General features: G+C 47.7%; 1 protein-coding gene and 1 non-coding gene across 9 annotated transcripts in view; both read right to left on the bottom strand.

Moving 5' to 3' along the window:
- Nucleotides 1-353: 353 nt before the first annotated feature.
- The window catches only part of ANKRD27 (ankyrin repeat domain 27), an 81,394-nt gene continuing 68,436 nt past the window's right edge, over nt 354-13,311 (bottom strand). For 7 of the 8 annotated variants that reach the window (XM_031659697.1, XM_031659703.1, XM_031659696.1 and 4 more), the window contains 7 exons: nt 12,085-12,282; nt 10,373-10,492; nt 8,096-8,257; nt 5,589-5,700; nt 3,579-3,657; nt 3,312-3,384; nt 354-1,679 (listed from right to left, as the gene is read on the bottom strand). In XM_031659697.1, coding sequence (XP_031515557.1) covers nt 1,458-1,679; nt 3,312-3,384; nt 3,579-3,657; nt 5,589-5,700; nt 8,096-8,257; nt 10,373-10,492; nt 12,085-12,282 — 966 coding nt within the window. In that variant the 3' untranslated portion in view covers nt 354-1,457. The remainder of the gene's footprint in view (nt 1,680-3,311; nt 3,385-3,578; nt 3,658-5,588; nt 5,701-8,095; nt 8,258-10,372; nt 10,493-12,084; nt 12,283-13,311) is intronic. The other variant, XM_031659702.1, reaches the window with a different exon arrangement.
- LOC116271778 lies at nt 12,792-12,924 on the bottom strand. Its single transcript, XR_004180528.1, has one exon. It is a non-coding gene; the product is annotated as a small nucleolar RNA SNORA68 (small nucleolar RNA).

The following is a 13,311-nucleotide window of genomic DNA, read 5'->3' as shown; positions in this document are numbered from 1 at the left end:
TGAGACTCCGTCTCAAAAAAGAAAAGGAGGAAAAATCAAAACAAAGAAATTAGCAAAGCAACAGGACTCATTTCCTGTTTGGGGTAGGAAGCTGTATTCATTTTATTCTTCTGATTTCCAAAGAAAAACATTTTTGTGGGCCCTGGACACTGCCTACTGGGTTAAGTCGGCCTTGGTCAGTAGATGGATAATGAGCTAAGTGATCAAGTTCCCATGTTTCAGTCTCACATCTGTAACTGAAAAATACATATCCATTCAATGGGGACCACTTTTCCCACACACAAAGCAAATGTTTACAGCAGAGAGGCCGAGAAACATATCCACAGCCAAACAACTAAAAAAGCATACCATGACACATTCAAGAATCATAAAGTTTACTGTTTCTTTTCCATCATTTGGCACATATCCAAGGCACATTAGAAAATTAGAAATCATAAATTACTTTGTAGAAAAATAACCCCTCCCTTCTGTACATACACAAGTATTTCCAAGAACATGGACAAAACCATTTCCCTATTACAAGGTCATTTGAAAATGGACTCAGGACAAACCTATATACTTGTAGCTCTAGGCCAATAACAAAAAACCAGTATAATCTACAGAAATTTATAAAAAGGAATAAATGGCAATAAATTCTAACTGAAAGTAACTTTGACCTGGTTTGTGCTATTAAGTTTTGAATCTGAATCAAAAGACTAAAAGATGTGCCAAGTCTACTCTCTAATCCAGTAACCATCCATCGGGTGTGAGTGTGACATTCACAGGAGGTTCTCAACAAAAAGGGATGTTTCTAGAAACACTGCTACAGACACACGTGTAGTAACCGAATATCTGTACATACTTGTTAGAAGGAAAATGATAACCAACCCTTCCCACATGCATGATGTGGAAGAGGTCTGATGCATCCTTTCACTAAAATGAACATCAAAATGGGATTGAGGCATCTTTTGGTTCAAGTGTTGCTTTGCAAAGAAACATTGTCCAGCTGTTGCTTTCTTCCTTCAGATAGGACGTTTCAGCCTGGCCTCTACAGTACCATGAAACCTAAATTGCTTCTCTCCTGCTTCATCCCAGGTGGAGGAATTCTAGTTGTGGTTTGTGAATGTACACAGGTCAGAGAGGTTTAGCACCTTTTGGGAGGAGGAGGTCAGAATCTGGTGGTGAAACCTCTCCCCCTGTGACCGACAAACCCTCATACTTAAAAAGAAGCATGCACCTCTGGCTTAAGGATCTGGACTCTACTGGAATTTGTTTCAAGTGTATTCATTAGCTTTGAAGAGGAGAGAGGTGGTGGTGGTGAACTTTTTTGTTGCATTCTTAGCCACAGAAAAGCTTTCAGGAACTTGGTGCTGAAGACTTCTCAAGCCAGTTTCATGGAAGCACATTTAGTCCTCAGTCAGCATCCTCTTGTTGCATCCTTGCTTCCTGGCAGCAGGTTCAACAACTCGTCATTCCTGTTAGGACCGGGAAGCACTAACCTCTTGGGGAGCAGCAGCCTCCAGGCCCTGGGACACGACTGCATCCTCCACTGTGTGTCTCCGCAGCATCCGCCTGTGTCCAGGGCCAGTCTGTGTCAGTCCAGGCCTCTCCGGCCAGTCACTGTTGCCTTTCTCAGCAGCATGAGATCCACTCTGAGCTGGCGGGTTATTCTGTCTCAGGGTGACACTTTGCCTCCCTGGCTAAAGAAAGAGTACATATTGAACCATTCACGTCCTCACTGTACTGGAAGCCACAACTATGACAGTGACAGCTGCCCCTTAGTGCTTAGTGTCACACACTGTGCTCAGTGCTTGACAGGCATAATTTCAATTCTCACATCCCTGTGGTGCTAACATGGCATGTGCATACTACATGTGCCAGACACAGAGTAAATGTTTCACATGTTTTCACAATCTTTATGACTCTAGGAGGCATGTACTACTATTGTTATCCCCGTTTTACAGCTGAGGAGACAGGATCAGCAAAGTTAAGCCACCTGCCTAAAGTCCCACAGCTAGCAAAGGAAAAGCTAGCACTTGATGGAACTCAGGCAGATTTCAACGTTTCTGGCTTTCCCACAAAGCAGCAGGTCTACTAGCAACACCATGTAAGACTAACTATGATATCAAAATTAGTCATGTTAATTAAAATCATTTTAATTATCTAAAACAACAATTTAGAACTTTTGTGTATTTGTTCCAACAAGCCTATGCTACATACGCTATAAATTCTCATCAGCAAGAAGGAAAGTCGTGGTTCTGAGAAGAATCACTGTCTCAGATCACAGGTTTTCTTTTTTTTTTTTTTTTCTGAGACGGAGTCTCACTGTGTCGCCCAGGCTGGAGTGCAGTGGCTGGATCTCAGCTCACTGCAAGCTCCGCCTCCCGGGTTTACTCCATTCTCCTGCCTCAGCCTCCCGAGTAGCTGGGACTACAGGTGCCCGCCACCTCGCCCGGCTAGTTTTTTGTATTTTTTAGTAGAGACGGGGTTTCACTGTGTTATCCAGGATGGTCTCGATCTCCTGACCTCGTGATCCGCCCGTCTCGGCCTCCCAAAGTGCTGGGATTACAGGCTTGAGCCACTGCGCCCGGCCAGATCACAGGTTTTCAATCAAGCTTCTGAGTAATTTAAAAATGCAGTAGGGGCCGGGCGCGGTGGCTCACGCTTGTAATCCCAGCACACTGGGAGGCCGAAGCAGGCAGATCACTTCAGGTCAGGAGTTCAAGACCAGCCAATATGGTGAAACTGCGTCTCTACTAAAAATAGAAAAAAAGCCAGGTGTAGTGGCACATGCCTCTGTAATCCCAGCTACCCAGGAGGCTGAGGGGGGAGAATGCTTGAACTGGGGAGATGAGGACTGCAGTGAGCCAAGATCGCGCCACTGCACTCCAGCCTGGGCCACAGAGCAAGACTCGCTCAAATAAAATTAAAATGCAGTGGGAAGATGGTCACCTAATTGTCTGAGCAACTGTACACCATACTTGGAGACATTGTTTACCCATCTATATATATAAACTGTCGTTTTCTTTGGTGATTAAAACCATAGTGAAATTTGGGATGGTTCATCTCCTATAAGCACCAAGACCTGTGGTTCCCCACACATGTAACACTTTCCACTCCTCTGCTCAGAAATGTACTTTGAAATATAACAATCAGTGAAGCCTGTACTCTACACTGTCCCATGAAATAATTCCAGTTTTAACTGTTGCTAGCTCATACGGCGCAGGGAATAATGAAGATGATGTTCAAGGAGACGTGTGTTAACCACGGATTACTTTTGACAAAGCCAGGCTTTAGAAAATATGATTAAAAGCCAGTGTTTAATAACTTACCTGATGCAAAGAACCTTCGGTTAAATTAGGGACACTTCTATCTCTTGCCATAATCTCCCTTGAAGTCTTTCCCCTAAAACCCAAAATAAACTAAAATAAATATTTGCACAGTGGCATGAAACACTCTGGTTGGCCACAAGGTGGCAGCATTTTCGACATTATTAGGTGCAGATTTGTCCACAACCAATTACAACTGAAGCACCTTACGTGCAGCTTGGAGTAAACTAGGGGCAAAAGCACAGAAATCAACTTGATTTTCATACTTACTTAAACTGACCGGCTGAGTGGACAAAGTAAAACTGTCTTGTAAAAGGTTCATCTGGTAGATCATACAGTTTTGAGTTCCCTGTAGATAAAAAGATAAACATCTAAAAACTTCGAAAACAGTGTAAAATTATTTTAAAATTACAGCATAGACACAATCTTTCTATTCTCAGGTTTACAAAATTTAGAAAATGAAACACTGAATTTGCTTAAAGAAACACGGCTAGTACCTATTTATAACAGGCTGAGTATCTCCAATTCAAAAATCTAAAGCCTAAAACGCTACAGGCCGGGTGCAGTGGCTCATGCCTGTAATCCCAGGAGTTTGGGAGGCCGAGGTGGGCATATCACTTGAGGTCAGGAGTTCAAGACCAGCCTGGGCAACATGGAGAAACCCCATCTCTACCAAAAATACAAAAACTTAGCTAGACATGGTGGCGCACACCTATAATCCCAGCTACTGAAGAGGCTGAGGCAGGAGAATCACTTGAACCCAGGAGGCAGAGGTTGCAGTGAGCCGAGATGGCATCACTACACTCCAGCCTGGGTGACAGAGCAAGACTCCATCTCAAAAAAAAGCTACAAAATCCAAAACGTTTTGAACTTTTTGATATGATGCTCAGAAGAATCTGATTTCCTGATTTGGATCCTCAACCAATGAGTATAATGCAAATATTCCAAAACCCAAAACGCTGCTGGTCCCAAGCATTTGAGATGGGGGGTAGTCAGCCTGTATTATGAGAACCCCCATGAAACAGATAACTAAATCCTTAACTCCCTTAACTCTCCCAGCCACAGCCAATTATGGTGAGACAGTCTCAGGGCTATCCAGATATGTGAATGGGTTTATCCATATTATTGTATTGCATTACTGCATACCTCACTGGATAATATTTCATACTGTAAATTTAAAAAAAAAGAACAAGGACCCCTTCTAAACTTTTTAAAAAGAAGAAAATACGTCAGTCCCACTGCTGTTTGGCAATTGCTGTTCTAATTATAATCAACTTCTGCACATGTACAAACTTAAAAAAAAAAAACCTTGAGGCCAGGTGTGGTGGCTCATGCCTGTAACTTCAGCACCTTGGGAGGCTGAGGCGGGCAGATCACTTGAGGTCAGGAGTTCGAGACCAGCCTGGCCAACATGGTGAAATCCTGTCTCTACTAAAAATACGAAAATTAGCCAGGCATGGTGGCACATGCCTGTAATCCCAGCTACTTGGGAGGCTGAGGCAGGGGAATCGCTTGAACCCAGGAGGCAGAGGTTGCAGTGAGCCGAGACTGCACCACTGCACTCCAGCCTGGGTGACAGAGTGAGACTCTGTCTCAAAAAAACTAACTAAATAAAAAATCTTTGTGGCTCACGCCTGTAATCCCAGCACTTTGGGAGGCCGAGGTGGGCAGATCACCAGATCAGGAGATCGAGACCATACTGGCTAACACGGTGAAACTCCGTCTCTACTAAAAATACAAAAACAAAATTAGCTGGGCGAGGTGGCAGGCACCTGTAGTCCCAGCTACTCAGAAGGCTGAGGCAGGAGAATGGTGTGAACCCGGGAGGAGGAGCTTGCAGTGAGCCGAGATCACGCCACTGCACTCCAGCCTGGGCAACAGAGCGACATTCCGTCTCAAAAAAAAAAAATCTTGAAAGGTAACATTCACCCTGGATGTCCAGGAAATTCCCAGAACACCTGACTTTGGAACATGAGGCATGAAAGAAATTCCCCGGGAGACTGTTCCCCATCTCCACAGGGGGACGCCTGAACCTTCAAGGTAGCATTGACAGTTTATTTCCTCAAGAAACATCATTACCATCAACCAGAAAACTAACAGCAAAAAAAGATTACCCACAGTCTGACAAATTGGGAGGTAACCATTTCTTTGGTGCCTGTATCCCCTCCAGGCACGATTATAATTACATTTTACATACACAATTAAATGAACACCAGCAACTGCTCATGAATGTCTAAATATACCCAGGTTGAGCATGACAGAAAGAATGTAAACTCTTACATTTTTTCCTGATCTTAACAGTAACATACTCCCTGCGGTCAGTTTCGGCCACATCGTCTAATGAGGCAACGCAACTTGGTACCACCTGAAGCAATTCCATTATTTTTGAATTCTGCAATTTGAAAGGGAAAAGGAACAGTAATGTTTTTATTCTTTTTTAATAGGCTATGATTTGTTTTGGATCTAAATGTCAGTATTAGTGTGGCTGGGCAGAAAAAGCTCAGAAATAATTACAAACGGAGCTTGGAGGCCATAAAGCCCAGTGGTAAAAGGAGGCCTGCGTGGAGAGCCCGGCTCTGCCCTCTCCGTGGCCTCCATGCTGGGGATCCAACCACTCCATGCAACCAGCTCAAACACAGTAAGTTGATCTACTATCATATGCTTATCATGAGGCTGCTGAGGGCCCCCCATACAGTAAGTACTCATTGAAACACATTAATTAACGGCACGGTGGCTCATGCGTGCAATCCCACTACTTTGGGAGACCAAGGTGGGAGGATCGCTTGAGCCCAGGAGTTCAAGACTAGCCTGGGCAACACAGCAAGACCCTGTCTCTATTTAAAAATAGTAATAGGCCATGCGCGATGGCTCACACCCGTAATCTCAGCACTCTGAGAGGCCGAGGTGGGTGGATTGCTTGAGCCCAGGCAGTCGAGACCAGCCTGGCCAACATGGCAAAACCCTGTCTCTATTAAAAAAAAATTAGCTGGGCATGGTGGCACATGCCTATAGTCGCAGCTACTTGGGAGGCTGCGGTAAGCCAAGATTGCACCATTATACTCCAGCCTGGGCAACAGAGATCCTGTCTCAAAAAATAATAATAAAATTAAAAATTTTAAAAAACCAAAAAAAATCAACATAATCATTTAAGAAAGTACTAAACTGAGAGTTTAAAATATTTCAATTCTGTCACTGAAAATTAATGAAAGGAGGCCAGGCACGGTGGCTCACATCTGTAATCCCAGCACTTTGGGAGGCCAAGGGAGGTGGATCAGTTGAGGTCAGGTGTTCGAGACCAGCCTGAGCAACATGGTGAAACCCGTCTCTACAAAAAATACAAAAAAAATGTAGCCAGGCGTGGTGGCACATGCCTGTAATCCCAGCTACTCAGGAGGCCGAGGCACGAGAATTGCTTGAACCCAGGAGGCAGAGGTTGCAGTAAGCCAAGATCACGCCACAACAGAGCAAGACTCTGTCTTAAGAAACAAAAAATTACTATAAGGAGCCTATCCACGGAGTGGATTGATTGATGGTGATATTAGCTTCTCAGTTGTGTCACTTAACAGCCAACTCGCTGTCTATCTTGAGTAGAAAACAAAAGAAAGACTCAGCAGGAAAACAGGAACAGAAAGAGCTGCCGCCCGCCAGGGGAAAAGGACCCTTCCCCATTGCTCTCCACGCAAGCACCCACAGCACGGGAGAAGGCAGTACACCAATAATCACGATTCCTACAGGACTGAAGGACTTCTACTTTCATTTTTCTGAGACACAGTCTCTGTCACCCAGGCTGGAGTGCAGTGGCACAATCTCCGCTCACTACAGCCTTGACCTCCTGGGCTCAAGCGATCCTCCCACCTGAGCCTCCTGAGTAGCTGGGACCACAGGCACACCACTATGCTCGGCTAATTTTTTGATTTTTTGTAGAGATGGGGTCTCCCTATGTTGCCCAGACTGGTCATGAGCTCCTGCGCTCAAGTGATCCTCCTTCCTTGGCCTCCCAAAGTGCTGGGATTACAGGCATGAGCCATTGTGCCTGGCCTCATGGAGTTTTAAATCCACCAACTAAACAAACCTTCTCCATCGTGCTGCTAAGACAACAGCTGTGTTCACACTGCGAGGATGGTGAGACCAGAACATCATGACTTGTTCCTTCCCCTGGAGTGCCTGACTCTACGTAAGTACCGGACCACGGTCCTACTGCTGGCTGGGGGGAGCCCCTCCACTCAGGCCTTTGAAAACCACCTGTGAAGGCCGGGCGCGGTGGCTCAAGCCTGTAATCCCAGCACTTCGGGAGGCCGAGACGGGCGGATCACGAGGTCAGGAGATCGAGACCATCCTGGCTAACACGGTGAAACCCTATCTCTACTAAAAATACAAAAAACTAGCCGGGCGAGGTGGCGGGCGCCTGTAGTCCCAGCTACTCGGGAGGCTGAGGCAGGGGCAGGAGAATGGCGTAAAAACCCAGGAGGCGGAGCTTGCAGTGAGCTGAGATCCGGCCACTGCACTCCAGCCCGGGCGACACAGCGAGACTCCATCTCAAAAAAAAAAAAAAAAAGAAAACCACCTGTGAAAGAATGATTCCTGGTTCCCAGAGCGCCACCTCTGACCAGGGGGACCGAGGACCAGCCATCCACCCACGCTGCGGACTTCTGGCACACCAACTACACCCAACCCAGTGATGCCAAGGGCCGGGTGTTGCTATTTCAGATCCAGCTTAAACACAAGGGATCCAGAGGGAGCTGTGAGCAGCTCGGGATTCGCTCGGCTCTTTGACGCTCTCCGCCTACCTGTTCGGCACAGTCTACAGCCGTGCGCTGCCGCTTGTTCAGCACCTGAGCTGACGCTCCGTGGAGCAGAAGAAGCTCTACCACGAAGACGTGCTTTTCAATCACAGCCTCGTGCAGCGCTGTGTTGCCCTTATTGTTAGAAGCGTTAATGGAGGCCCCATGCTGGAAAGAGAAACCACACGATACGAAACGTCAACGTGGAATATGGCTGTGGGCATACAGCTATAAAACACATTCAACTTTTCTTTCCTTTTTTTTTTTTTTTTTTTTTGAGACCGAGTCTCGCTCTGTCGCCCAGGCTGTAGTGCAGTGGCCGGATCTCAGCTCACTACAAGCTCCGCCTCCCGGGTTTACGCCATTTTCCAGCCTCAGCCTCCTGAGTAGCTGGGACCACAGGCGCCCGCCACCTGGCCCGGCTAGTTTTTTGTATTTTTTAGTAGAGACGGGGTTTCACCGTGTTAGCCAGGATGGTCTCTATCTCCTGACCTCGTGATCCGCCCGTCTCGGCCTCCCAAAGTGTTGGGATTACAGGCTTGAGCCACCGCGCCCAGCCACAACTTTTCTTATGTCTGAAAGTTTCCTTAAAATTTGGGGGGGAAAAGTAGTACTGAGAAAAAAAGATTTATAGACAAAGAGTTCTACAGCATTTATCCTAATAGCAGAGAAAACAGAAGCTACTTAAATGTACAGAGCAGAAACAGGTTTAAAAAAAAATCACTATGGTATATCCATAGTTATGCAACCATTAAAAATCAAAGTTCGAATAAACAAGTTTCTACATTAAATAACAGTAAAACGGAAAACAATACTTGGGGCCAGGCACGGCGGCTCATGCCTGTAATCCCAGCACTTTGGGAGGCCGAGGCAGGTGGATCACCTGAGGTCAGGAGTTCAAGACCAGCCTGACCAACATAGTGAAACCTCATCTCTACAAAAAAGAAAACAAAAAAAAAAATTAGCCGGGCATTGTGGTGGGCACCTGTAGTCCCAGCTATTTGGGAGGTTGAAACAGAAGAATTGCTTGAACCTCGGAGGCAGAGGTTGCAGTGAGCCGAGATTGCGCCACTGCACTCCAGCCTGGGTAACAGAGTGAGACTCCACCTTGGCAAAAAACAAAAGAAACAATACTTGGCGAGGCGCCGTGGCTTACACCCATAATCCAGCACTTTAGGACAGCAAGGCAGGAGCATCATTTGAGCTCAGGAGTTTGAGACCAGCCTGGGCAACAAAATGAGACCCCCATCTCTACTAAAAACAAACAGCAAAAATTAGCCAGGTGCAGTGGTGCATACCTGTAGTCCCAGTTACCTGGGAGGTTGAGGAAGGAGGATCGCCTGGGCCTGGGAGACTGAGGCTTGCAGTGAGCTGTGAGGGTGCCACTGCATTCCAGCCTGGGCCACAGAGCAAGAACTTGTCTCAACAAAAAAAAAAACACTGAAGCTATACACAATTTTTTAAATTCACCAAAATGAGTTTCCCTTGAGTAGCAGAGTCATGGACAAATTGGTTTTCTTTTTTTTTTTTTGAGGCGGAGTCTCGACTCTATCACCAGGCTGGAGTGCAGTGGCGGATCTCAGCTCATTACAGCTCATGCCTCGGGTTCCGCGCCATTCTCCTGCCTCCAGCCTCCCGGTAGCTTCTCCAGAGGAATATGACTACCAGTACGCTCGCCTCAGCGCCGGCTGGTTTTGTATTTTTAGTAGAGGCGGGGTTTCACCATATTAGCCGGGATGGTCTCGATCTCCTGACCTCGGGATCCGCCCGTCTAGAGCCTCCCAAAGAATGCTGGGATTACGAGGCGAGCCGCAGCCCGGCCTTTCCCTCACCGAATATTATTAGGTGCTGTTACCTGAGCACAGGCTGAGTGGCCGCCTCTGTCCCTGCTGCTCTTTTTCCGTCTTGATAAGGGGTTAATAGATGGTTAAAATTTTCCCTACTTCTTTTGGGAAGTTTTAATCCGTGCGCCTGCTCAAACAGCAGGAGCGACCTGTGCTCAGGTAACATCACGACACATTCCCAGTCAGTGAGGTGAGACCCAAACCTTTGGCAAAAGCGGCGTTGGAGCCCATGAGACTGCATCCCGGATGCTGAGGCACCATCCGTTCCCATGGGAGAACCCCGCGTGGCAAGGCACTCGCCCCGCTCCTCTCCCCAGAGGCCTGGGGCTGATGAACGGCCCGGCCTCTCCATCCCCAGTGCACTGCAGGGGTTGCTGGGTGGAGGCACCCTGTTAACTGGTGCAGGTGTGTCGACCAGGGGGCAGGGAGGGGTCCTCACCTGTAGAAGCAGAGCAGCAACCTCATGATGGCCACCGGAGCAGGCATAAATGAGGGGTGTGTTTCCACTGAGGTCCTTCTTATTGGGTTTTGCATTCGAATCTAAGAGACACTTCACCACCTGGGCCAGAGAAGAAAAACGTGCAAACTTAATCAAAATTTCTGTCATTGCCTGCCGGAGAAAAATTACGAAAAAAAATAAAAAGAAAAAGAAAAAAAGAAAATAAGAAAACAAAATTTCTAGAGAGAAATCCTCAAATTTGATCTTCTTTTGATTTGTCTCTGAGCTTATTAAATTTTTTGTTGTTTTCTTATTTTTTTAGACAGAGTCTCGCTCTGTCGCCCAGGCTGGAGTGGAGTGGCATGATCTCAGCTCACTGCAGCCTCCACCTCCCAGGTTCAACCAATTCCCGTGCCTCAGCCTCCTGAGCAGCTGGGACTACAGGCACCTGCCGCCACACCTGGCTAATTTTCTGTATTTTCAGTAGAGATGGGGTTTCGCCATGTTGGCAGGGGCTGGCCTCGAACTCCTGACCTCAAGTGATCCACCCGCCTCGGCCTCCCAAAGTGCTGCGATTACAGGCATGAGTCACCACACCCAGCCATCTCTGAGCTTATTGAGAAGACTTTAGACCCTCCAGGAGAAAAGGGAGCAGGTGAAGAGGGGAGGGCTACCGTCTGCCATGGGGCTGCTCTGTGTGGGTGAACTGCGGGGTGACGGTGAACTCACTTCACCCGATGTGCTGGGCGGCGGTGATCTCACTTCACCTTTCTATCCTTTCTACCCCAGGGAGAGCTGCAATCGCCACTCCAGTTTTACAGATTAGGAAGGCGATGCCTGAAGCTCTATGCTAGGTGTTGGTGAGAGAGATGCAAAACCTGAAATATGGCTTCTGTCTTTAAAAAGTTAACAGTAGAACTGATACAGGAAAATGAAAAAATATAGACACAGTTTTCCTTAAAGAAAAGCAGGGCCCGGTGCTGTGGCTCATGCCTGTAATCCCAGCACTTTGGGACACCAAGGTGGGAGGATTGCTTGAGTCCAGGAGTTCAACACCAGTCGGGACAACATGGTGAAACCCCATCTCCACAAAAAAATAAAAAATCATCTGGGTGTCGTGGGCGCATGCCAGCTACTCGGGAGGCTGAGATGGGAGGATTGTTTGAGCCCAGGAGGTTGAGGCTGCAGTGTCAGCCAAGACTGCAGCACTGCACTCCAGCCTGGGAGACAGCAAGACCCTGTCTCCCAAAAAAAAAAAAAAAAAAGCAAAGAAAAACAGGACTTTCAAAAAGTTAATCACTCCAAAATTCTCCCTTGAGCCCCTCTATGGGGCCTTGATTATTCTTTATGAAGTGCTCAACTGTTGGGCCCAGAGCAAGCGCTGTCAGTATATAAAGGTGGTAAGATGACCATGGGGACAGCCCTCGGTGGCCGCCACACAAGCTCAAGAGCCAGATCCTGCTGGGAGCAGAACAGAATGACAACCTCGGTACCACCCACATGGGCGTGGCAGTGGGGCAGGGACTGGCTCCACCCCCAGGGAGCACCAGGGTTCTGTGCCCTGAGGCTGAGTGGCCTACCCTGTGTACCTCAGAATCTCCAGGCTCGGGAGAGCAGCGTCCTCTGGGGTAGCCACCAAACCCCTGCAGCATTCCCACTAAGGTGCCCAAAGCGGACACCCTGCTCCACTGCCCGCGACACAGAGCCCGAACCTGGAAGTGGCCCTGCTGGCAGGCCAGGTGGAGCGGAACAGCTTGGTCTGCATTCCTGGCACCCGCGTTGGCCCCGTGCTTCAGCAGGAGGGGGATGAGGTCCACCCGGCCGTGCAGGGCGGCGACATGCAGCGGGGAGGAGCCGTCCTGGCTGGTCACGTTCACACCAAGCCCGCTGGTAGGAACCTTTGCCAGCCTCTGGGAAGCACAGAAGATGGAAACAGAAACACCATCAGTATTGAAGAAACTGGGCCGGAGTGACTGGCGCCATGTGCCCCCCACAGCTCCCACGCACAATGTGGGATCATGGTGGGATCCAGGATGGATTCCAATTCCTTTGGAACTACGTGGCAGGCATGCCAAAGAACAACTTCCTCTTTTTTTTTTTTTTTTTTTTTTGAGACACGGTCTCACTCTGTTGCCCAGTCTGGAGTGTAGTGGCACCATCACGGCTCACTGCAGCCTCCACTTCCTGGGCTCAAGCGATCCTCCAGCCTCAGCCTCCCAAGTAGCTAGGTCCACAGGCACAAGCCATTGTGCCCAGTTCATTTTTTTTTTTTTTTTAGAGATGGGGTCTTGCGATGTGGTCCAGGCTGGTCTTGAACTCCCAGGCTCAAGTGGTCCTCCCACCTCAGCCTCCCGAAGTGCTGAGACTACAGGTGTATGCCACTGTGCCTGGCTAATTTCACTTTTTTTTTTTCCACCAGGGCTGTAGAGCCTCTAAATTCACTTTGAGGGGCATGGCCACAGCCCCGCAAAGGCGACGAGATTCACTTGCTGTTTATACCTCTGTTTAAACCACTGCTACAAGAAACAGTGATTCTTGGCTTTAGGTGAGAGTAATTTTCCTTTTTGATGATTAAAAATGTTACCTCTTTAAAAAAAACAAAACAAAAAAAACCGTATGCTAAATTAAAGGCTGAATTTTACTATATGTAAATTATATCTCAAAAATCAAAAACAAAGAAGCTAGAAAACACACACGTGCACACACACACACACATGCAAAATGAAATACCCTGCATATTTATCAGAATGGCTCAAGTTAAAAAGTCAAGGCTGGGCACGGTGGCTCACGCCGGTAATCCCAACACTTTGGGAGGCCGAGGTGGGAGGATCACCTGAGGTCAGGAGTTCTAGACCAGCCTGGCCAACATGGTAAAACCCCGTCTTTATCAAAAATACAAAAATTAGCCGGGTGTGGTGGCCCCTGCCTGTAATCCCAGC

Source organism: Papio anubis, chromosome 20 (assembly GCF_008728515.1).
Source record: "Papio anubis isolate 15944 chromosome 20, Panubis1.0, whole genome shotgun sequence".
NCBI lineage: Eukaryota > Metazoa > Chordata > Mammalia > Primates > Cercopithecidae > Papio > Papio anubis.
The sequence above is the reverse complement of the archived record's forward strand: the minus strand, read 5'-3'. Positions and strand labels throughout refer to the sequence as shown.